General features: G+C 40.1%; 1 protein-coding gene across 5 annotated transcripts in view; it reads right to left on the bottom strand.

Moving 5' to 3' along the window:
* The window catches only part of NYAP2 (neuronal tyrosine-phosphorylated phosphoinositide-3-kinase adaptor 2), a 130,409-nt gene that overhangs the window by 18,333 nt on the left and 86,399 nt on the right, over positions 1 to 25,677 (bottom strand). For all 5 annotated transcript variants that reach the window (XM_027900469.1, XM_027900466.1, XM_027900470.1 and 2 more), the window contains 2 exons: positions 16,133 to 16,342; positions 7,922 to 8,025 (listed from right to left, as the gene is read on the bottom strand). In XM_027900469.1, the coding sequence (XP_027756270.1) occupies positions 7,922 to 8,025; positions 16,133 to 16,342 (314 nt within the window). The remainder of the gene's footprint in view (positions 1 to 7,921; positions 8,026 to 16,132; positions 16,343 to 25,677) is intronic.

Raw genomic sequence — 25,677 nt, 5'->3', positions numbered from 1 at the left:
TGTTTTTTTCTTTTTTTTTTTTTTTTTTTTTTTTTTTTTTTTTTTTTTTTTTTTTTTTTTTTTTTTTTTTCTTTTACCAAGCATTCTTTATTTGCAGTTTGCATATTTAGAAACCATTTGCACTGCTCTGGACCCATGCACTGATTATGCAAGACCAGATTCAAGCTGAAACTCAACACAATGCAATGTGGAGCCTTCCCCAAAGCATTAACATTCTTCTTGTTGCTCTCATCCAAAATGCTGACAGAATATTTAGCTGGACTGAAGACAGCACAATTCTGCTTTTGTGTGCAAGAGATTTGTCTTTGCAGGGAAAAAACCCCAGAACTGTGTAAAGTAATCCAACTGCTCCCTCTCGTGGGCACGGGGCTCTGCTGCACTTTAGAAAGGCACAAAAGCGTTATTTGGAAGTCTAAACTCCAACAGACTCTTGGCAGTGCAAATTCCTCAGAGCTGTGCAGTGTGATGCCGGAGGACACAGCTCATGCCTCATGCCCTGGCACTTCTTGCGAGGTCGTGGCAGTCAGTGTGACTCATTCCTGACTCCTATGAACTTGCAGCCTAAACAAGACAGTAAAATCCTACGGCTCTGGGTGATTCAGGTTTTCAAATACGCTCAGGCCACACACTGGTCAAAACCAGACATCACCTCAAGGTAAAAGTTGGCCCCTGTCCCATCAGTGAAGTGCCTGTGCCAGGGGCTTCTTTCTGTACCCCTTAGTGGCTGTCCATCCTCCCAGGCAGGACCCAGAGGAGTTCCCTGCTCCCAGCTATTTGCAAAACTTGCATCCACAAGAATCACTCTCTGCCCACACTCCTTTTTCTTCGCCTACACAGACACCAAAGACTTCTCCACTGGAGGAGCAGGACTTCTCCATGAGGGGACCATTTGAGAGAGAGACATCATTTGCAAATTGTCCCATAAATATACCTGGTTTTCCGCTTTTAGGCATTCAAATGCATTTCATCGTACTAGTGACATATAAAACTATGCAATATCACTGTCACAGACACAGCAGGTTGCACTCCAAACAGTTTTTGCACTTTCTAATTTCACAAAAACCAAACCTTAAACAATCCCTGACACACACTTACCACTCTACTCCCACCTGCAACTGCTTTCTCATCTGTTGCACTGACCTTAAAAATCCTTGGGGTAAGAACAGTCTTTGTTGCACACATATTGTCTACCAACACATTATGACTATGACTCTCAGACAGCACTGCAATCATTATTGTGGTAGATCCTTGTGGCCAGCATTAAGAAGGTTTTGGATCCAGTGACTATCCCAAGCCTTATTAAATGGGATGGTTAAACATAAGGAGCAATTAAGTCCCATTAAGTGAATAGCTTCTCAGGCAAAAATAGAAGCTACCATCTCAAGTAATAAATAGTGCATAGAAAGTCCAGACCAAAACCCCACGGGGTTCTGATTACAGACTGAGTGCTATGGGACTCTTCCCACATAGTGGACATATATTTTGAATAAAGAAGAAGATCAAGTATCAAAAAGGAACAACCATAACCTTGGCTCCAGGAGCACAGAAACAGACGTCTCAGAGGCATTGCACTGGCTTGTAGGGGAACACTTGGCATTTACACACAGGGAGAAGGAAATGATTGCCACCGTTCCATGAATTATTTCATCTGTTTTGCTGTTCTATGTCCAAAACACACAATAGGCTTTCAGAGCTTTGGAAAATTAGAGGAGAAAAGAGGGGCAGTCATATCAGAGTGGCAATTAGCACAGCAGCTAGATATTTCCTTTGAATGCAAATTTGGGACTGCATGCCCCCTGAGATCTTTAACCATGGGGGATCTTTTTTCCCTTTGGTCAAGAGAGCAAGTATGACAGAAGATGGTTCTTTCATTGCAAATCCTTGTGCATTACAAGAACTACAACAGCAGAATCACCAGAGTTTGGTGCTAGTTCCAGTTTGAGATTCATCAAGGAGTGCATTGAGCAAAGGTTTGCAATACTGAGCACTGGCATGGGTTCATGCTATGTAACACACACAAATTCTCTTATTAGCACACCTTATTTTTTTGTGTTACCATTTCCCTAGCACTCAAACTTGACGAAGGATTACTTCCCTCCACAAAGTTCTCCATCTACCTGCAATGACTGTGTTTCTTTTGTATAATGAAAGTTTAAAAAAAAAGGCTGCTGTGATCAGATACGAAACAGTGAATCTTGGTTTATAGGTGCTCATTTTTCAGCAGCAGAATTCATTAACAGCCAGGAACCCAGCCCTGCTACAGTGCCTGACAACTGCAGGGTGTTTGCTGACTCTTTGAACTCTTGTACACTACTGCTGGTGAAAATGGCAACTTTAAGCTGAGAATAATAGAAGAGCACAGATGTTTTGTTTATGCTCACAGAGTATTCGCTTTCAGATGCACATTTGCCAACTAAAGCATGATCATGTCAATTCATTGGAAAAGTACTTTGTCTAGGTGCCTTCAAAAATAATTATAGCCATAATGGTAACAATTTACCCTCCTTGCATTCATTAATTACCGTGTGACCACAATGCTTACAAGGCATACAAAGACTACAATATGCTTTATATACACAACTAATCCTGGAGACATTACAAGCCAGGCTTGTGATTCTTAGTTGACCCAATACTAATTAACTCAGATGTGAGACAAATACATAGCTGTGTCGCTGAAGAATGCTCAGTACTTGTCAAAATTCCATTTTAAATTATTCGTCCAAAGTTTTGTATATATCTTACAACAACCTTAAACTGCACTTAAACTACAAGGTATTGCTCTACTGATGCACGTGGAAAGCAGCCAAAGATGTATCTCAGCTTCCTCTTTGTTGTAATTCCCTTCCATCAAGCTTTTCTTTTAAAATTGAACAATTAGAATGGGTGTTTGGGATTTTTCTGTTGGAGTACAAAATTAAATAAGAGTTGCCCCGAAGGCCTCACATCAGCTTTAATGCTAGAATGCTTTTTCACAATGCATTGTGTGCCTTCTGATTGCATTTCAGTTGGCACCAAAATACTGAGTCTTAAACAAAATGTTATCTAAGCTGCTGTGTGGAAGAACTGGGATTTAATAAAGGAGTCTGGAGCAAGCCTCCTCCTCTCTCCCTCCCTCCCTTCCTCAAGAAGGTGCTGAAAGTGTGTAATTTCAAAGAGTACCCTTCAGCAGGACCCAGCCACATCCATACTCTTTCTCCCAATGCCCATGGATGGAGCGTGAAAACCTCTAAATGCCTACAAACCTGCAGTGGAAATTGCAGTGACTGTTATCTGCCCAGGAGCCTCTAACACACACAAAGCAGGAATGATCCCAACAAGCTTTCCAGGTTAATTAACTGAGTTACCAGGTTGTCCGAGGGAACAGACAAGCAGCTCACTGAGGGTTTAGCCAGGTGAATTCCCTCTGCAGGCACCTCTCTTCCTACCACCTACAGGAAGCTGATTTAGACAACTCAGAAGTAGGTAGGTCATATGGGGAAAGAAAAGTACTATCTCAGCTTTCTGAGGGCTCAGGCAGATACCAGAGAAATAATGAACTGAGCTGCACTTTTTTTTTTTTTTTTTAAATAAGCCATAAAAAAATTCAGTGTTGATGCTGATATATTTTCTAGCTTTTTCTTCATTCCTTCAATGCTCGTTGAAACTCCTTAATTCAGAGCTGTCCATGTACCTTCATCCCCTCTTCTGAGTTATTCCTTCTAATCTCAGCACGGCTTCTGGATTTTACTTTGATCATCACTGTGAAGTTTAAATCTTCTTTTCTTGCTTAAATTGGAGCTAGATATCACTGCCCAGTTTTCCCCACAAGAAGATACCAGACCTTAAGAGGTATACACACCCTCAGAATTAAGATAGCATACCTCAGGAAAGGACAGCGCTGTCTGGCCACTGAAAGGCAAATAACTCACAGGCAGCATGAAGAGAGGCTGCACATTTGCAGATAAGGCAGACAGATTTGTAGAAATCTGTCTGGAAATAGGCTCTGCTTTGCAGACAAGCTTAAATACTCCAGCTATCAGCAGTTTTGTTTTCAAAGCATGTGTTTTCCTTCAGGTCATGGATCTTTGTTATAGGCATGCACTACTGTGTACAAGGGATTTTCCAATCACTGTCTGCATCTTAATGAAAATGAACCTCATTTTCTGCAAATTCATTTGCAGAAAAAAAATCCAGATAATTATATCATCTCTTTTTTTCTTAAAATGGAAACCAGTGGGTTTTTTTGGTGTGCTAAAGACTGTTTTAGAGAAGCATGGCAGCGACCTAGAGATGATTTTATGTACATTAGGACTCTGAATGCGAGATGCTCTGCTCTCCAGCAGAGGGTCTCCCACAGCCCAGCTTTGCCTGAAACATTTTCTTCTTTCGTGACAGACATGCTCAGTGCCCACGTTTCAAGTGTGCAACAGGGATGTCTGAGCCCCATCGACAGAGTGCAATCCTTTGTTACCCTGAGGTGATGATGTGTGAAGAAGGACAGGATGCCAAGGAAACTATCCCAGTGATGCCCGTGACTCCAAATCCTGCTTGCTTTACACAGGGGAACAGTTTTGTTCACTATGGGGCTGCCCTGACAGGACTGAGCATTTACCACTGCAGGGTCAAACACCTGACCATGCCTGGTCCAGAAGTCTCAGGCACCAACACAGAGGCTCCAGCAATACAGGTGAGGAGTTATTTATTAGGGCATCTGTGGACCATGTTTACTGGACTTTATAAACCTCACATGTGGTTAAATTCTACTGTTCTCTATCCACTTAGAAGGCTACAGAAAACAGCTCAAAAGTGTTTCGTGCTTCTGCCATATTACACTTCCAAGCTCCCTACCTGACTTCCTTTGCTACCTCCTTAAATTCTTAAACTTTGTCCTTTCACAATCAATAAATTCAATTCCAAGATAAACTTAAGTTTACCTTTCAGTTTAAATCGAGACAATTCAATATTTCATCCAAGGCTTCTTCCTGCAACTAGTTCTTTCCAAATGCTCTCCCCATTTCCCAGAACTGAGGACAGAATGGCAGGCTCTCTATTTGGCTCAGCATGTTGGTAACTGTTCTCTGACACTACATACAGAATTTTTAAAGTATTGACCATCAGAGACCAGCTACATAATTCTTCCCTGATCATAAGCCTTTTTTATTTATAAGTGACCCCTCTAATGCTTATCATCAATTCACCTTAAATAAGTTCTGTGAATACTGACTGGTTACTCCTCACAATTCCTACACCAATAAGCAAACAAGAAACAAGAAAATAAGGCATAGGGGATTTAAATGTCAATAGCTACATAGTTAGTCTGTATTTGATTGGAATAAAATATAGGTTTCCTTAGATCAAACCTATTTTTAGTTAATAAGCATCCTCACCACATCTTTGAATTACTGTTTTAAAAACGATGGGCTTTGAGAGCTCAATTGCAAATCTTCCCCCCCACACACATTAAACATTCTGAAAACCATCAGTTTGGTATCCATGAAGATTTGAGAAAACCAATTAACAGTCATCTGCCCTTTCCCAGATCTTGTATCCCTGTATGAATGTCAGCTGTGCCCATCTGATCGACAAAGAGGTGGATAACACAATGCATCCTTTTGATCTTTTAAAAAGTCTAACTGCTCGTTACAATGTGGTTAAGGAACCCAGTATCAATACAATCAATAGCCACAGCACACGAAAACAGATACCCTGGATGCCACAATCTGTCAGACTGAGGATGGGCTAAAAACCCAGCCTTTCAAAACACATTTCACCCGCCACAGATTATTTGCTCATTAAGATAGAGTAGGTGCTGAAAGAGCACAATCAAAGTAATGTTTTTGTTTGTCGTGGGCATAATCAGACTTCTGCCATTCCACTGAAATCAAGGTTAAATCCACACCTTTAAAAATTATGTTACCATAACAAATGGCAACATAATAGATGGACTGTAAGATATTGTCAGCTTGAAGGGAAGACTTAAGGAGAGAAAGCTTGCACTGGTTTTTCTTGCTTTTCATGAAGTCTTGACCATACCATACATTATTCAATTAACAAGATCACCCTCCTACAGTCACTTTAAAATTCCTCTTATCATCTTTGTTCCTTTCTTCTGTATGAATTGAGGTGGATTTTCCCTCCACAGTTTCAGTGAACTCTGGCTGCAGCTTCTAAGAGGCTCATTATCTCTTCTATCACATCAGCTTCTGCTTTAAAGGCTTATTGTTTAGTTCTTAGTATAAACGGAGAGACTGAAATCCCTTCAAAACACCCAAGGTGCCTTTGCCGCTGAGTAAACAGCAAAGCATCGTCTGCGCTGTAAGACCCATTTAATCAAAAATATATACTACATGAACACTGGAACCCTCAAAACTTTTGGAAGTGCAATTACCCTAATTTCTTCCTTAGATGAAGGAACACTTGGCGTGTTATTTAAATGGGCTGTCACTTTGAATCTCCATTATGGGTTTGATTTGCTTATGGAAAATATGCTTTAGAAACGTGCATGGTTCTGTCAGGCTTCGTGTCCAGCCGGGCTCAGAAGAAATACAATAACATCAGTTCATCCAGGTTACAGAATGGTAATCTGCATGGACCAGGCTGGTCAAATATAACCTTCCTAACAAGCAGCTGGCTGTCTGGAGCGAATAAATCAACCTTACTCTTCTGGTCTTTATTTTGGCCAAGACCTTACAGAAGCAACTTGCCTAGCTAGAAACAACGCAAACACATGATTATTGCAAAGCAGCCCTCAGGGAGTTTCTCCACTCAAACCTCACCGATGTTCAATAGGATTTTGGGGACTAATTCCCTGAAAATTCACCATCTAAGTAAGAGTGCCTGTGTGTGTGCATACATATATGCAGGTGCACATAGATACATCTATCTTGGTGTGTCCTTGTGCACACACACCCCCCCCCCAGGTATGCAGTGATGTGCGGGCCTGCACACACGAGTGACGTGACACCACAGTGCTTTGACAGAAGGCATTCACATTATGTTCAAGCCAAACCTCTTTTCTCAATTGCCACTCTCAGTTAGTTCTGTCAAACTAATAAAACAGGTCTGTGCAACAAAATGTTACGGTATCAGTATTAGCATATAAAATAAAGGTAAGTATAGGTGTCCCATGTCTTTATTTCTTTTCCATTTTCTCTCTATGGGAGAAACTTGCCAAGCCCAAACACTTCCATTTCCTTCTATGTGGAAGTTTTGTTTCTGATGAGGAAAAAAAAAAGTATCTCTGTTTAAGGTAAAAGGAGGTGTTGCCTCTGATTAGTTTTTCTGATTCCTAATATACAATAAATATAACTACAGTGGACTATTTAATAGTCCTTGTAAGCATTACATGGTCTATAGCTGAAGAGAGTCTAGCTGCCTTAACTAAAAGAAAAATCACTTGCTGTAAGAGCAGTTTTCAGGACAGTGATAAATCACAGTGTCATACAATCATGCATTAAGCTCCAACCAAATGTGAGACTGGCACAAATATTAAAATATAACTGAGTAGAAGTCAAGTATGTACAAGCCTTTGACAAACATTGGTGTAAGTGCTCCAGACAAGACATTTAAAAGAAATTTACATAAAAACATAGATTAAATTTATCAAAGCTTGATAAATTTTAAGACAGTAAAAAAGTACAGAAAACATGAAAAAATAAGAAGCCCAGCCAGTTCATACAGTACAGTTTTACTACATTTATATTACAGAATGAGGACAGAAAAAGATACAAGGAATCAAGAGCAAAGAAAATTCTGCTGGCTACGGCCAGTGGAATTTCATTGCCAGTGGGAGATGCGCACACACAGATGCACGCACACGCACAGAAAATAAAGACAAGAACCCAAAAAAACCATTTACTGTAACAAATGACAGACACAGAGGTGAGAAACACTTGGCATGTTGCAGCACATGGAGTCATTCACGATTGGCTAACGATGGTACCTGGCTCGGTTGAAGGTCACTGGGCTGCCTGAGCGGTGTCACGGAGGGAGGAGGCACACCTGACGTGGATGCAGACCGACCTAATCTGCAGCTTGCTTTAGACTCTGGAAAGGAAGAGAGTAGGAACACCAGTGAACAGGAGGTGGGTTACTGCTGCAGTAAACTGAAACACGCTGGAGCCAGGATTCCCTTGAAATGGAGACTCCGGGCTTGGTTTACTGGTTAAAGTCTCAGGCATTTGGCTGAGTCATAAACAGAAGCTGAGCTCAGAAGGAGAGGGATTAAGACAGAACCCATTCCATGTCCTGGCATCTCTGCTCTAGCATCTCTGAAGCCAAAGTATAGAGCCCAAACCAGCAGACAGACAGGGAGAATACAAAAGAAACATTCTTGTTGCCTCACCCCCCACTCTCCAGTGCCTTTTCTACCCCTCTTGTAATACAGCAGTGATAAAGGGATATAGCAGTGATTGCAGCAGCTTCTGGTTTCATCTCTCCATCCCAGGGCTGAGGGACAGGGCAGCCCAAAGGCTGATTGTGCTGAGGGAAAGCATAAAATGCCAGAAAATAAAGGAGGCAGTGTATGAAGTATTGAGGACACTGTCCCACTTGGGGATTTGGAATGACACCCAAAACACTTGGAACTCTGATGTCAGTGGCAGTAAATGGAGAGACATAACGTAGGAAGAATGGAGAAAAAATTAAATCACCAGCAGTGGCAAAGTCAGTTGCCCAGAATGAAGGCGATAGCAGAAGCAGAGGTTACCCTGAGAGAAAACTCCATTTCAGAGAAGAACTGCCCAGAAATTACACAGATATTTCATTTTCCCTCTGCTGTTTTACATGAAGGCATTTCTAAGAAGGTTCCCCGTTGATTTCCAGTGCAGGTTATTTTGTACATGCTGACATGAGGTGACCATGCAGCTCAGGAGGCCTGGATGAAGGTTTTTGTATCTAAAACATGCTGACACCCACGAGCTACCCCAACGTTCAACACGCCATATCTGGTCTAGAGGAAACTGTTTTTTCCTGAATAAAAGGTCTGCCCGTTTCTGCCCAAGAAATTTTTTTGTCCCTACCTTTCTTTTATATGGCTGAGGAAACACCTCTCAACCCACGGCTGGGCTTGAATCATTGTGTTTATTCTCCTCATGTTTCATAAGCCTTCCTCCCAACCCTGCACCTGTTTTTTTTTTTTTTCTATTTAGTGGGCAAACACTGAGACCAAGAACATTTGCACTCTCCAGACACACTTTGTACAACAATAGACTCTCACTTTTAGCGTTGATAGTATTGCTTTACCATGAATAACAAGTAATTATAATACCATGCCTCATTACAATTCCAAGAATTTTTAATTTTTAAAGTAAGGTTTAAAGAATTCCTCCTATCCAATTTCATGTTTTCAAGAACAGAGGAAGGACCTATGCCTCGTGCAATCCTGGTTTAGCAAATTTGTCTCTGAAGCACGTATTTTCTCAGGTCTTTTTCTTATGTGTCCCTGAAATTTATTTTCTCTTGCCTCATTTTCTCCTACCTCATTTACACTGCTGCCTTGTCTATGTTTGTTTACACTAATTTCTCTATTTCCTACGTGGATCTCCAGTATCAGTAGCCACTAGTTGGGCCTTGGTTTGAAAGGAAGAAGACATCTAATCACCAGCACACCCTTAAGGTCACTTGGCATGCCTTGGAAACTTGGGGACAGCTGGCACATTACTCCACATACCAACAACATGCTGAAAGGGGTTCCTCCAATCTCACCGATACTTTCTCTTTGTCACCTTAAATGCTTTTTTTCCTCAGACATTTCAGAATTCAATAAGGTGTGGAGAAGAGCTATCCACTTATGCCAGAGCACTTAGACCAATGAAAACATCTGTATGGGTGAATATTCATCAACTAAAGATTAATAGGTTGGTTAACATCCAGCTGGCTGAGCAGCAAAAATATTTATGCTGTTCGACGAATGCATTATTCAATTCACTCACTCCTAGCCAGTCTGTAAACATCCCACGAGTCAACACAGCAATAGGCACAGAAAGGAGCAGACTGGTCTCGTCTGTAACCTTGCCTTTTGTACATAGTCTGCTGGTTTGCTTTTTTTGGACTTGGGCACTTACTCTGAAGGTTGATTTGATTTGTTTTTGTTCTGATTTCACACTGTCTGTGTGCCAGATTTCTGACTGTTCTTTTTAATAGAGATTAAAAAAATGGATCTCATTATTATATCTCATCTCTCATCTCCTGGAATTTTGCTGGGGTTTCAGAGAGGACAAGAATTGGGTCTTTTTTCAGTTGTTTTTCTCTGCTGCTAAATAGAGATTCTGTTTCTGCTGTGACAAGCAGAATCAGACACCCAGCACATAAAAAACTCCAAGGCACTGTCTGCCTATGCTTCTGAATTATTTTCTTTGCTTTAGGAAAGCAGGGAGAAGTGTCATAATTTCCAATTTGAATCTATGTGCAACAACAAGAGATTACCATTTTCTTGCCAAAGAGACTCCTTTCATCTGGCATCAAAGAAATAAAACCTATCACACATGGATGAAGTATAACTTCCTTTATCTCCCTGTAATATATGTTCTAGTATTAAGGAAACTATTGTGATTTCCATGCTGAGTCTCACCAAAAGTGTTTCAGAGGTGGCTTCATCTAGATTTTTTTTTTTTTTTTAATTCAGAAGTTGGGTACTGGGAGGAATTTTTTTTTTAATATCCACTGGTCTCAGTGGCAATATTTTTAGACCAAATAAATACTATATTCTACTATAGTTAGAGGTCTGAGTAACATCTTCACACTGCACACTACTGTGGGGAAAAAAACTCATATATAAATGGTCTGTAGCATAAGTGATCCCCAACTCACTGCTCTGTATTCTGCAGCTTGTTATTTTTCAGCTGTGGAAGTCATTTACTGTATTGGGGCTGTCTGGGTTTTGATCACTTCTAAGTAATGGTCACTTCAAATAAATACTTCTGCTTTAGGCTATCTAAAAACTAGCAAGAATTCTCCTTGCATAGATAAGTCAGTCCACCATCCCATCGTGACCTGTATCTTTATTTCTTGGTTTTCATGTTTTCAATGGTCATTTCAGTTTGTCTGCAAGGCCTGAATATTGTCACCAATTCTGAGTCTGGAAAGAAAATAGGTTTTCCTGTTTACTGCTAAGAATCTTAAAAGGAGACAGCCACTGCCAGCAAATCTCAGGATGCTTCCTAGTGTTTAATTCATGTTTATCTCCTGTGCATGATACTGAGACAGCTCAGTATTAACATTTTAAATGAGAAGTCTTGAGAATTCCCCTTTGTGACAGTAATTCAGGTGTGAAGCTGAGTTCCATCAGCAATCCTGATAAGCACAGAGGGAAGGCTCTGTAAATACCTGTCCCAAATGTCCAATGCAGACAAGGGCTGGGACCACAGGAACCTCACGTGAGGCAAACCCACACACACAGTGCAGTGGGATGAGCTTTACTGCACTCTCAGGTTTAAACCGAGTCCCAACACCACCAGCAGGATTACACATGGACAGACCCAAAGGACAGCATTAAGGATGAGAATTTTAGGAGAGACTGTCCAACGCAGAAATACTGGCTTTCCAATCACAGATAGGATTGCCTTAAAGTTGTGTGCTTAATCATGTATTTAAGCACTCACATAAATGGCCTTTTTTTCCAAAAGTGCAAGTGCTGTCATCATTACTAAAGATACAGAGGCTTGGCTGGCTGCATTTAGGACAGGGGGAGTTGTAGGATTTTCCTCAACAAAGCACAGTGCTGAAATGTGACAAGATTTATGGAAATATTTTCAATAATTTTAATACCAATGTGCTATGGTTTTCTATATTCTCCAGAAGTACAACGACTCTGCATGATTTTTATTTTTGGATCTTAATGGGAAGAGTTCTTTTTCATCCAAGGAAGCCTTCATTCTGCCTATCCTAATCTTAATTCAAAAAAAATACTCTGGCTGTCACTTACATTGGAGAAGCTTCTTATCCTGTCACAGTCTCTTCTTTGCACATGAAAAGGGAAATATTGCTTATTTGCTGCAGCTGCCAAGAAACACGTTTTGAATTAAACAAGGCGATGTGACAGGCTGAGAGCAATCACATGCTTAAAAAAAAGAAGAAAAAGAAAACATGCACACTGGAAAAATGAATCACAGTATTATCTTCATACTGGCCTAGCTATGCTGGTCTTCTAAAAAGAGATGAGTAAGCTGAAACATTACTTGAAATTATGAAACATTAAGGTGGAATAAACTACACAGTATCCTGTTACTTTTTTAAAAAAAAAAAGGGTATTTAGGACTTCACCTGGAGAAGCCAATTAGTGCTGAAATAGCACAGCAGCACGTCAAACTGAAATGTTTTCACAAAGGGAGCACTGAACCTGTGGAACTCAGTGTTACCAGATATATCCATAGGTCAAAACCTTAGCAAGTCTCAAAACCGAGTCAGGTAATGAGTAAAACCACGCCTGAAAGGAACCTTCTATATGGCTTTCGGGGATACTTTGCCCAGAGGGAAAAGCTATTAGTGGAATACACTTTGTATCCTGAGAATGAGTGTTTATTTCCTTTGAAAAGCTTTTGTTGTTGTAGGATTTGGCTGTGTTTGTTTGCTATTTCCTGGCTGCTTTGCAGCACAAGTAAGTGTTGGGTATTTTTATTCAGGTTTTTTTTATGTGTGTTTTTGTCACATCTAGACAATAGTTTCACTTCAGTCAGGATCCACGTGATCCCAGGCTGTCCAGTAACATATACCTCCAGCGTTAAGTTGCTTTCACTTGGAGAATCCTTGTGGATTTAGGAGCACAGTGATACTCTGATACTGCAGGTGAGGAGAAAATTTAATGGCCAGTCTCTTCGCGAACGAAGAACCGGGGAAGGTCTTTCCACCTTCCAGCCTGCGCATTGGATTTTTTAGGTGAGACACAGTGTGCGCGGAACTGAGCCCACCCTTTAATCCTGAGGTTCATCTGCCGGGGCCAAGCACGCTTGGACGGTGGCAGCGAGCTCCTCAGGACGTAGATGGATTGCCTTATGGGCTAACGAGCTCCATCTGCCCGGGGAGGGGCCCCGACCGGGAATCGAACCCGGGTCTCTGCAGTGACAGTGCAGTGAATTTTCCCCTGGACCACCGGGGGCTCCCGGAGAAAATTTAGGGTTTGGTGGAAGTACTCATCTTTGCATGAAGCAGGCCTAGCTGGAATGAACTGGTATTTTGCTGCTACTCCCCTCCTGTACCAATGGATGCAACTTTGCACCTTGGGCTTCCCAGGCATTGCTCCACTCCCAAAGAGCTGAACTTATAAACTCGTTACTTTTGCAAATCCATAACGATAGCCAGTAATTCCAACGAAGGGTGGGCATTTACGCCCTTCCTGATTATCTACAGTGTCTTCAGGTGGAATACTAATGGCTGGCTGAGTGACAAGCTGGTTGTGCTTCAAAAACAGGTTTAAAAGGCAAGGCAGTGCCCTGTCTCCAGCAGCAGGTGGCAATGTAAAATGCTTCATGGCTGCAGTCAGGAAAAAAAGCAGCAACGTTCCAGAAAATGCTCTTCAATTCTCCTGGAGTGAAGCTGTACAACTTTCTGTTTTACAGATCCCATCTGGCCCTTCACTACAATTGCACTGACTTTCCTAAGATGTCAAAATGCCCCCAAATCACGTTGCTTTCCATGAGAAATGATAGGATTCCAAGAAACAGAAAGTGGCCTTGACAAATGATGTCACGGAACAATCAGGCATTAGAGACAGTGATACCTGTGTGCAGCTCACAGCTCAGGCTCTTTGAGCAAAACGGACAGAAAGTTCAAGATTCTGTTTAGGGAGGGCTCATTCTCCCTCTGATCTCACGAGCAGTTTCAGAGATGGAGAGAACCTACCACAAATCAGTATTGCTACTCAGTATTTGTTCAGGCCCCCCAACTTCCCAGTTCCTCTGTGCCTCAGCAGAGCTGCCTGATGAGCACACTTGAGAAGTCCTTTCACACTTTCTCTTTTACGGTGGAGCAATTCAGCCCCAATTTCTTTAATTTATTCCAACACTGCCCTAGCAAATGCCTGAACCAGTGTGAACCAGGAGGCAGGCAGCAAACTGTGGTATTTCAAGGACATGCCTGCACATAAAAAAAAAACAAAGAAAAAAAGAAGGTAGCCTTTTTTCCTGTTATCTATGATGCTGGAAAGAGAGCAACAGCAATGATGACTGTACTGGGGACTGCCTTGATTTTTTACGGTCCTGTGGTAAATCTGAGCTCCAATTCCTAGCACAGAATTACTTTATCTCCTTGGCTCCAAAAAGCATTTGTATTCATATAGATGTATTAAATCTCCCTTCTTGCATTCTGTTACAGTTCTAATCTAATTGCAGGGAATGAACTGTTCCAGCTCATGTACAAGTTCACTGAGGAGAACTGTGTACACTTTGAATGCAATGCCCCACTGATTAAAGGTAAAACATGTTGCTCAGGCAACAGAGAGAGACACAGGGCAGATGAGAGGCAATATTCATCAAATGAAATAGCATAAAACTGCAGGGAAAGAAAAGTTATAATCAGCTCTCAGATTTTAATCATAAAAAGGAGTCAAAATTCAGCCAAGAAAATATGTCTTTTTCTCTGACAGTCCTAGCAATGTAAGACAAAGTCACAGTTAACTAAATCAAGGCATGATTCAACAACTATTATAGTTTGCTGATGCCAAATGAAGACTGAGGCCAACATGTTTTGTCTGCTTCTGGAGATCAACCAACTCTTTGAAATAAAACTGCTGCAGAAAGGTTGGACCGCAGAGCTATATTTTGCTAAGAACTTACTCTTTAATTTTAACTTCTTTACCACTCTGCTCCGTCCTGTCATCTTGTAGAACTGAGAAGGTTAGTAGACACCTTTGGTCTAATTATCGGATGTCCCAATACTTTGACGTGGTAGCTTTTAAACCCACCCTTTTTACCTGCATTAGCACAGACTCTCGAATACACTGGGAACAGAATTTTTATCCAAAGCTATGAGTTAATCTGGAAAATTCTTACCTAACAGAAGTCTTTTTGAGAACAGACAAGTAAGAAATTGGCAGTAATACTCTAATAACCTGTGCTAGAGTCGTAAGATTTGCAGAAAAGTCACATTTGCTGCCCCAGGAAGGACTGTCTGGGGTGTCTGTAGCAAGAAAAGCTGGACTACATGATTGCTGCAAATGATATGTCACGTCAGCAATGACCATTCGAGTTATACACTGAGTTTCAGGTGTCATTTTCAACGATTCAGAGACAATGTGAGTCCCATTATCACACGGGGAAGCGATGCTCTGAGTGAGGGTGAGCATCTCTGCTGGCTCAGCAGTTTAAAGACTCATCTCTGCCACTCACTGCCCAGCAGATCCCCCTTGCAGGAATGATTTCTTGTTTTAGCAGCTCATTCGTGCTCTTATGCTTATTGAACACTGACCATGAGGCTTCAGTGCTATATATGCCAACTGTTTCTAAAGTGGATATTTTTTCATAATCCAACTAATAAGCAGTGAGGTTACTCTTTTTTATGAGAGCTGTCAAATCTCAAAAGTAACAGTGCAGTATTCATGCCAGAGGCGTAGATATCTGTTTAGAGATGTCCATTCATGCATCGGTTCTGTTTGTCTTAGTCAATTTATAAACAAGGCTGCATTATAATGCCATGGCTTATGGCAATTTACTATTTAATATATATAAAATTTGGATTAAGAATGCTGACAGGGGTGAATCTGAAACTTCTGAAACCCCATAGTCACTTTTCTAGAAATTTCTTGTCCAAGCATAAGTCAAATGTTGCCTGTGTCCAGTCACTGTGCCCATCACTGGGACAGCCTTGCTTCTGAACAGTCTATTTTTGTCACTCTCTGAGATACCTGAATTTACAAATTTCTCTCTGAGGTGCCATCCTGGGGTGACTTTCCCATAGTGTCATGTGGAATTCCTTACCTCTTCCAAAAAGAGGAACCCCATGTTTACATGCTTGTATTACCTGCCAACATCCCAACCTGTTCCAGCACAGAGCACAGGCAGGCAGCAAAAGGCTTACAAGTACAGCAGTCAGTGGGCAGGGCAGATTCCAGAAGACGTTTGGAAGTCTAAAGAATCTGCTTACCTACATCTGTGTATCTTTAGAGATCCCTCATCTCACAAGGAGATCCATTAGACCTTCCTGGCTCTGCTCCTTGACTCACCTGAGCTGTTGCTTCCAGCCAGCATGGTTGGGCTGACAGAGGATCTCCCCAGCCTGCTGGACACCACAGGCGGGCCCGGCGTTCCATCCCATTCCTGAGCTTTCCCTGGCTCCCTGGAGGAAGTTGTCCCATGATATCCTCTCTCTTTGTTTTCCAGCTTTGGTAGTGGTTCAGTGCTGTGACTTCTGATCTTCAGCTCATCCAGTGGTTCTAGGAAACACATAAGCGAACATTTTGTTACAGAGTGTCTGTTAATCATCCTCGTCATGTAACAGCCTTTTGCACAATACTCCACGTACACCAACCATAAATTTTTTAAGGACAATTTATAGCATTATTTTACCATCTAGGCCAACACCCAGTAGTTTATGTAGGTTTCCATACAGTTTTTAATTATTAAAACCATAAACGGCGCAGCAGATGGATAAAATGTAACTTTTTTTTTTGTTGCAACTTTTATGCACCATGAAAATAATTTTGAAAACAGTATCATACCAAACTGTGGCTTATTAAAAATTTATAGAAATACTTGGATTCTTTTCAGCTGCCATTTCTTTGGGAGCAAGTTCTTCTTCAGGCACTTTCTAAGGAAGCTCTCTCCTAAGGCAATACTGTGCAAGCTACATATCTGTACTCCTTGGAAGCTCTAATAAAAGCACACAATCCACAAAACAAAAGAGCAAAAATCCATTTTGTGTGTGCCCAGCACCGTAACCTAGGAAATGAAATTTCACTTGGTTGGAAAATCCTTGGAGTCAGAAAATTACTTTCTGCTTGCAACTCCACGAGTCAGTGTAAAAAGGAGAAACTTAAAACACAACTGTAAGATTTTTCAAGTGAAGCAGTGATGTCTGCTTTCTTCATGGCTGGTGATTTTCTGTTCTGCTCTCAAGACCCTAATTTCTTCTCTTTCACATTGAGTCTGCAGATGAACTTAATGAGTAACAACAAACACAGTCAGCCTGGAGTTTCCTCAGTGAAACGTCATATAGGAAAGATGTAAAAATATCTAATAGGATATGCAGTGCAATATGTAACCATTAGTGTATTTTTGTGGATGACTATCGGTTAACAGTAAAAATCAATGTTAAGGATATCTTACCACAATCTTCAGTTAGCAACAAACACTTCATGAGAAAATGAGCAAACAACCCCAGCCTAGGAATTGTAAACAGAATTCCGTGGCATTTCACGTGACAAAGACCTTCAAAAATCAAACCTCTTCCCTGAACTTTTAGGTCACTTACCTACTTTCATGTATGCAAAAAGACACTGAAATGAAAATCCAAACTGTTTGTTTTTCCCAGTTGGTAGCCCCAGCAGAGTACAAGGTTGAATAACAGTCTGTATCAATATAACATGACATCTGCCTTTCAGGGACCTTTGCTACGAGATGTTTGTAACACAGCTCTGCCTGTGACTGCACAGAGAGACTTGCTAATACAAAGAGCTGTGCAAAGAGGTGGACAGCCCAAATTATTACTAGATTTGAACTGTTTCAGTTATCAACAAAAAGGCTCTTCTGTTTTTTTCTGAGCATTGAGCTATCAAAAATAGTGATGAACTTTTTCACATAACAGAGACATACAGTTATATCTGATTTTTTTCTTTACACCGAAAACTTTCACTTTTTTAAGCCCCTACTTGTCTGGGAAAAGGAAAGATATGAGCAAAGTTTTAAAATTCTTTGGATATACACACAAATCTATTTTCTACCAATACAAGACACTGTCTAGTTTGCTGCTTATTCTTTCCAGCAAAACAAAGAGAAAGACAAAAGACAAGAATATGTTTTTATAAAGTCAGAAATGGGCCCTGCAAATACCCTAACAACTTAATGCATCATTCAATAGAGGTTATTTACTATGTAATTCAGCTGCTCCTGGAAATGCTGGGATTACATTAGTGAAAGCCTTCTCTGTGTGTGCCCCACTGACACCACCACCCCTTGAAATGTCACCCACTCATGCAGGCAGCCCTTGTTACAGTGGAAATGCCCTGGCTGAGGGCAGAGCTAAGGATTAATCCACTTCAGTTTACACAACAGAGACGCATTTGTACTTGTTGCCTGATAAAAATGATTTGTGCATTCTTAGTTTTATTATCAGCTGAATCAAAGCCCAGCATTTCTCTGCAACCAGCTGGAAACTATGGAAATATTCAGACTAAATAAAGATTTGGTTTATAGTCTTGTTCTTTATAAGGTGTAGAAAATCAGTTTTCAGCTGGCTGTCTAGACTTTGTAAATTTACATTCCTCTATCCTTTCTTGGGGATTTTCAGTTCACAGTTTATCTGAAAAGTAATATTTCCTAAAAATGAAAAGCAGATTGAATCAGATTATAATGTCATGTAACCCATCACAGAGGTTGAATCATTATTATTTGGTGATCACTATCAGTAACGTTGATAGATAGAAAAACAACATGTCCGTGTTTTATACAGTTTTCTGTAATATTACCTTGCTGCTCACTAGTGAACATACAAAAAAATGAAAAAAAAAAAAAAAAATTAATGCCTCACATTTACTCAAATATTTTGAGGACGATTTTATAATAATTTCAGCTTCCTTAATAAATGTCAGTGGGAATCACACCCAAATTCAATTAAGAAAAAAAAAAAAAAAAGAAAAAAAAAATTACTGTGCTAGTTCTTGCTTGACAGAAAGAGCACCTCAATTCTGATGTGCCCTGGACAGCTTCAGAAATACAGAATGCTCCCCTCCCAGGTCTCAGCCCATTACTGGCACATTTGTCAACTGTCCCAGCCACTTGGAGGATTTTATACCATCAGCTACTATCTGCTGCAAATGTAGCTCCGTGGAGCGAGCTCAGTGGCACAAATTACGGTGTCTCATAACAGCACATTCACTACTCCACCTTTTTGCTCCTGCAGCCCGACACGAGGCATGGACAGTGAGCTTATCATGGACTGAAAACCGAATTTTAAAGAGAGTGACCCTTTATAACAGCTCCAGCCGGATTTAAATGGCCAGTTTATTCACGTTGATCCCGTACTGAAAACACAAACTTACCAGTCAGATATATACACACACACTCAGACACGGTGCTGGAAGGCAACAGTAGCTGCTGCACAGCTCTTTTGTTTTTTCACTTTTCATTTGAGAAGTGCAGAAACACAGATGGGATCTGGGTTACCTAGTGCTGTTATAAACCTTAATTTGGAGTTAGGAACTACTGAAGCTCAGTATTATGCTGGGAGCTCAGTGAATCGTATGATGGCCACCGGCAAACCTTTTCACAGTCAAGTGCTGTATTTTGAAAGCTGAGATTATTATGGAAAGCATCTTTATTGTTCAATACTTCTTCCACCAAAATGGTACATAAAAATGTAAATTTCAAGAAATAATTCACTTCTTTAAATATTTATGGACACAGTTGGTTAAACTGCCGTAAAGGCATTCAAATGTTTCAAGCACTTCCAGCTGTCATTGTATTTCAATATTCAAGGATATGCTTTTTTTCTTATTTATTTCACCTGAATCTCCGGCTTTTGCATTTAAAGAATAAGATGGTGGCTAAAAATCTCTTATGGAGTACATATTTTACAAATAATTGGCATAATTTCCTCTCTATGAAATGTCCCCAAATTGCTGCATGCTAGGCAAGGTTGGCACGTGAGCTGTGGTACCAGAAAACTTGGAAATGCTGAAAAAAGTGAGAACCAAACTGAGCCAGTTGTAACTTGGACCATAGAAAACTGAAATTACAACTACAGAAAACATCTTACCTAAAAAGCTATCATTCAAGTGAACGTAAATCTGTGGCCAGTCTGCCACTCTGCTCTTAAACACAAATTAATTTCAGGTCCAGGTGGCTTCTTAGTGCAGTGCTAAGTGATAAATTGCAGAACCTTTATGGCTGCTTGGGGTTTTGGGGGAAGAAAGAAAAGCAATTGTCTTAAGGAACTTAAAATGAGGGTTGCTCTCTGCCATCTCTCTCAGTGGTGAGCTGAAATGTATAAGGTAATCTATACATTATTAATTTATTCCCTTTTTTTCCCTGTGTGTTTGTTACAAACTCAAATAAATAATACATCACTCTAGGCAGAACTTGCATATTGGGGGAATTAAATGGTACTACTCGCAGGGTCTAAAGTTCAGAATATACATACAGGTGTAAAGCAAACTAAGTAACTTTAGGTGGAGTTTAGATGTGAGTCAGAACTTATCTCCTCCAGCCTCGACACGTCAGACCTCACCTCATCCAGCCACAAGGCAGGCACGGACCTGGCTGAAGGAGTAGGAGCACAGAGAATCCCCAGGTGCTCTGTCTGATCTGCACATCTGTAACTTTATCCTAACCTCTTCCAAAGAAAAATAATCAGCTATTAATACCATGTGCAAGAAACATGGATAATGTTCACTGCTTAAGCCATTAGAAAAAAAAAAAAAAAAGAGTATATTAGGTTGTCAGTGAAACCCACATCCTCATCTTTACTAACCAAGGTGGTTTGTCTATTCTGACTTCATCCGCTTGCTAATTAAGCAGAAGTTTGCTTTGCATATCAATTTTTAATACCCCTTTTTTACAGTTAAGTGAGAGTTGCAGCAGCCAGCTTTGTTCAATTAAAAGCGACTCTGACCTAGTTCCATGCAAAATCAATATAAAGCCTGAAAGAGTCTCACAAACCATCCAACATTTAAGAAGACACGGCTGTGACGCTTCTCAGCGTTCAAGGAGCACATGTTCCTGTGAACAGTGTAGGGTCTGTTTTGTTTTATCCAGCAGAGATCACATCTGCCTGCTGCAGACAGCAGAGGGAGGGGAAGAGGGATTGCTGAAGAAATGCATTTAGGTGATTTTCTGTGGCTGGCTCAAACCTGCTAAGTGTGCAATCCTGTCTAAGAAAACAAGACAGGAAAAGAAAAAGCCACAATGCAATTAAGTGAAGACTAATGACAGAAAGGATAGATTTATACCAAAAGATCAACCAAGGCTTTAGAATAAAAATATTCAATGGAAGTTGTGTTACAATCTGGTTGAAAAAACCAGAATTCTTCATGTTTCAAAAAACTCCAGCTAGCACCATTAATCACTTAAAAGATGAAGTTTTAAAAATTTTGCATGGTAAGACATACATTCAACATTGTTTGATGTCCTATTGTAAGAGGAAAAATTCTCATTTACATTGATTGAAATAAAGGAAAACATGGTTTTAGTATTATTTAAGAAGAGCCACCTTCCATCCCTGAAGTGTCCAAAAAATGTGTGGGCATGTCACTTGAGGACATGGTTTAATGGTGAACAGGGTGATGGTGCTGAGTTGACAGGTGGACTTGAGGATCTTTTGAGATCTTTACAATCCTAACAATTCTATGTTTCCGTGACTGATCCAAGATGATCATGTATATTTTACACACATATTACAGAAGTGATGACAATGTAATACATCCTGTTTCCAAGGGGGCCATCATTATTCCTTAATGATTTCTTCTAATATCATTCTTGATCTTTCAAGTGTGCCTGTTCTGCTAGTTTGAAAAGTCTGGATGGCAAGAAATGATAGGGCAAGAATGAGACACGAGAGCTAAAGTATACAGACACTTCAAGAAAAATGTTCTTGTAGAAACTCCATGACCTTATGTTTCAAAGCTTCACTTCAGAAACATCCATCTTTCATAGAAGTCCTGACTATATTAAACTTGCCAACAGTTTTTTTTGTCAAGTTTCCTGCTGAAAAACAGCCTTTGAACTATTTCAGCAGTTAGAACGTATGGTTTTTCCGTTGTTTGGCCAGTTTCGTTTCTTCAAAGTGTATGTCTGCCTCCAGATTCAGTAGTAAATGTTAGAAAATGCAGAGATAGTAATAGATACTGGTTGTGAAAATTGGAGACAGAAACTCTCATTTTCATATGTTCACATTAAAAAAAACAATTACAAAGTTAGTGTGAAAATGAACTCTTTCCTGGCTATTTTTTACCTATTTTTTAACTACCTGGAAAAAAAAAAAGTATTAATGCATTTCTTTTTAGGGGTTTCATTAATGAATTAGAAAATTTGCCTTTCGTTATTAGAACACACATCCCATTTGTACAGCTCCCCTTCTACTGCAATATATTACCTGTAAAAGAGAGTCCTGATTTTATCTCGACACTGGCCTCAGCTGCATTTTCCTCTCTGTTTTACAGAGCCAGGCACAAGCACACGAACTTTTCTGTGCAGCCTCTGTGCCAAGCCTGGCTGGGTCAGGGTCCCAGGCACCTTTTTGCTCTGCAGGTTAAAGCTAAGTGTTCCTCCCAGTCACAGAATAAAACCTGTATGTCATTCTGGCTTTCTATGCCTTTTAACAACAGAGTAAACTATTTTAGGTCCTCCCCACTTTCTAATCAGAGGTGTCTTTTTGTGAACTGGTTTTACTCTTGCTAGCAAAGCCACTGTGAAGCTGTGCCAGCACAGATTTCCGATCCTGAGGAAATAAGCAGAGTTGCAGATGGCCTCGCGCAGCTCTGGCTGATGCCTGTGAGGCCTTACTATTGCTGCCTTCACAAGGGAGTAGAGCAGCTCATGTGGCTGGCACCAGGGTCTCTGTATGTGTTACAACATGTACAAACTACACAGATATTCCCAGAGCAGTAAAACAGCTACAGATTTCCTGGAAGGAGGTGCTTCTTTGAGTCACGAATTCAAAGACAAAAGTAAAGTAATTGCCATCTCCAGCAAAATTAAACACACAGCTTCTCTCTTTCAGATGAGTAGTTACAAGAACAATAGTTCTCCTTACTCATTCTTAAATGCCAGATAAAGTGCTAATTGCATGTTACTGTTTTAACAATAAAATAATTATTAGGGATGGGTAATTCTGTTCAGAGGAGTAAAAGGAATGTGAACCTTCACATCAAATTGAATGTAAAGGAACCTAATTTTTTTAATATGCATGATTATCCTGACAATTATTTCCTCAGCATTCCTGTACTTTTCACCTTATCTGTACCTTGCATGTTTGTACATCCCAGCAATTTCATGATTTGATGTTGGAATCATTTACATGTATAATCCAAATAAAGCTATTTCTAACTTTTTGATTTTCTTTTTAGTGATAAAGTTCTGGAAGGCTCAGGGAAACTTAAGGAGAAACAAATCCACCTTTTCTCCATTAAGAGTCTAAGACTGTTTTTTCAGAATATTATCTCTTCTCCCAGGCAACTAGCAAAAGGAAAAGAGGAAATGGCCTCAAGCTGCACCAGGGAAAGTTCAGGTTGGACATCAAGAAGAATTTCTTGATTGAAGGAGTTATCAAGCACTGGAACAGGCTCAGGGAAGTGATGGAGCCACCATCCCTGGAAGGGTTCAAGAAATGACTGCATATGAGACTTAGGGCTGGTTTGGTCAAAATTTAGTGGTGTTTTGTCAAAGGTTGAACTCAATTACCCTGAAGGTCTTTTCCAGCCCTAATGATTCTGTGGGTAGGTTAGATAATGCACTGACAAAAATGTGCAGCATATCATGTGGTCATTCAGACACTCTGTATTATTCACTGCTACATTCAAGACACCCAAGTGCAGAGTGGTTCTGCAAGAAATAGCAGCCTAAGACAAGGAGAGGACCCCTCTTGCCATTATTTATAATCAGATCCCCTAATGTATATCTTATCTCATACTTCAAGGTCCTTTGGATGGGGTCTTTAATGACGGGGTTTAAAAATTCAGCTTGCTCAGCCAGGAATGAAATCAGTCATGCCAGAAAAAAAGTATGTTCTTTAAAAATGGAAATATCAACTGATCAGCCCAAGAAATTGCCAGTGTCTGTTATGTGGATCAGTAAGATAAAGGCATTTTAAGAAATATCAAGAGGAGAAATAGCAGTGAGAAATACTGGAGGTTTTTGGAATGGAAGGAAGAAACCTTGTTCTTTCCTTTATTTCCCTCAAAGAATGCCGAGGTTCTACAGCTAAAGCTGTGTCACTCTAAGTGCAGATAAGGCATTAATTAAACTCCATCTCTTGTAAAGATGCAATGACAGCAGCTCAAGATATCACTGCATCAGGTTTCAGATCATAAGCTTGCAAAAGTGTTTCATTTGACAGTGATCTCAAGCAGCTCCTCTAGATATGTTGCAGATATTCCAGTTTCTAGAGAAAAAACTTTGAGTTTTGTTTGCAAAGTTGGTTTTTCCTCTCATGATTAATTTTGGGGAAACTGTTATGTTCTGCTCTATTTGAAACTTGCACAGTATTTCACCATCCTAAAGTTCAGAATCCTTAGTTTGGTGGTGGGATTTTGACTAAATTTCCTAAACAACACTGTGATCTCCTTCCCTGTGATAAGCAAGGAAACTTAAGTACTATTTCTACATATCTGTCTGTGGAACATGTCAAATGGGGTTCATGGTGCTGTATGAGCCTGGAGCTTCTTAAAAACAAACATTGGCCTTCCTACTAATAATCTCTAGTTTTACTTTCAAGACTTAAACAAACAAAAATTCACTTGAATCCTAATACAAACAACATCTGACTCTTAATTAAGAAAAGGATGCATTTCAGGGTCCAGTGCTCAGTTATAAAGACAAGTTCTGAAAGACTGAACAGCTTGTCCTCTCAAACCACTGGCATTACCATCCTGGCTGGCTTCATCCAGTGCATCTGCACCAACTTCCCGAGTGGAAATTGCATAAATAAACCTGTACCATTCTACTGAATCATAGTTTCAGCCCTATCTTCTTTTTTTTTTTTCCCCTTTATTTTTTTCCACAGCAGGAAGACCTGATACCCTACACTGACACCACCTCCCCTAAAAAAAAAGCACAGTGGGAAAATTAAAGAAATTGTAGATTTTAATTCAATGGGGGTTTTTTTTGAAGTGAATATATGCTCATGGAAAATATCACCACATTAAGCATTTCTTACCATTAAGGCTGAGCACCCATAAACTGGTCATAAATTGTGTGGTCCTGTTTGAAACAAAAAGGCAATAAACTCTCTCATTCACTGTCCTGCTGTATCACTACACCATTTTGAATACAAGCTGTTCTAGTCACAAAGGATGCATTTATTTTCTTGAAGCCAGAGACACAGATGGTATAAACTGGAGTACCTCTCATGATTTCAAATAAAAAGCGGTGATTTATAAGTGCTGAGGATTTGGTCTAAAGGTCAAGATATTTCTCTGGCTTAGAAAGCTCTGTTCAGGGGAGGGGGAAAAATCAATGGCACTTAAAACTGAGAACCTATTATCATTATCCTTGTCCTTAAGTGCAGCACATGTTACTTTGCTTATTCACAGCACAGTGAAGTAGGTACCAGTAAGTGAATTTAAGGCATTTTTCCCCCTCTATTTTTAACAACTTTCAGATACCTCACATCTTACTGTACAGTAAACCTAAAGAGAAAATGTCTATTGCAGTTCTTTACCTGAAATCAACTTTTACTTGAAATATAACAAAGAGAGAATAGCTTTATCTCTATTAATTTGTCTTTTTTACCCCTTACAATTTTATTTCTTATTCAAAAAAAGAAATTTTATCAAGCAGTCAAGTAGTATAAACAGAAGGAATAAATAAATCTGTATACATCACTGAGAAACAGCAG

The sequence above is a fragment of the Empidonax traillii genome, unplaced genomic scaffold, assembly GCF_003031625.1.
Source record: "Empidonax traillii isolate 1590-97213 ecotype Southwest subspecies unplaced genomic scaffold, ASM303162v1 scaffold732:size314962, whole genome shotgun sequence".
Classification (NCBI taxonomy): Eukaryota; Metazoa; Chordata; class Aves; order Passeriformes; family Tyrannidae; genus Empidonax; species Empidonax traillii.
Note: the sequence above shows the minus strand (reverse complement) of the source record. Positions and strands in the feature narration are given on the sequence as shown.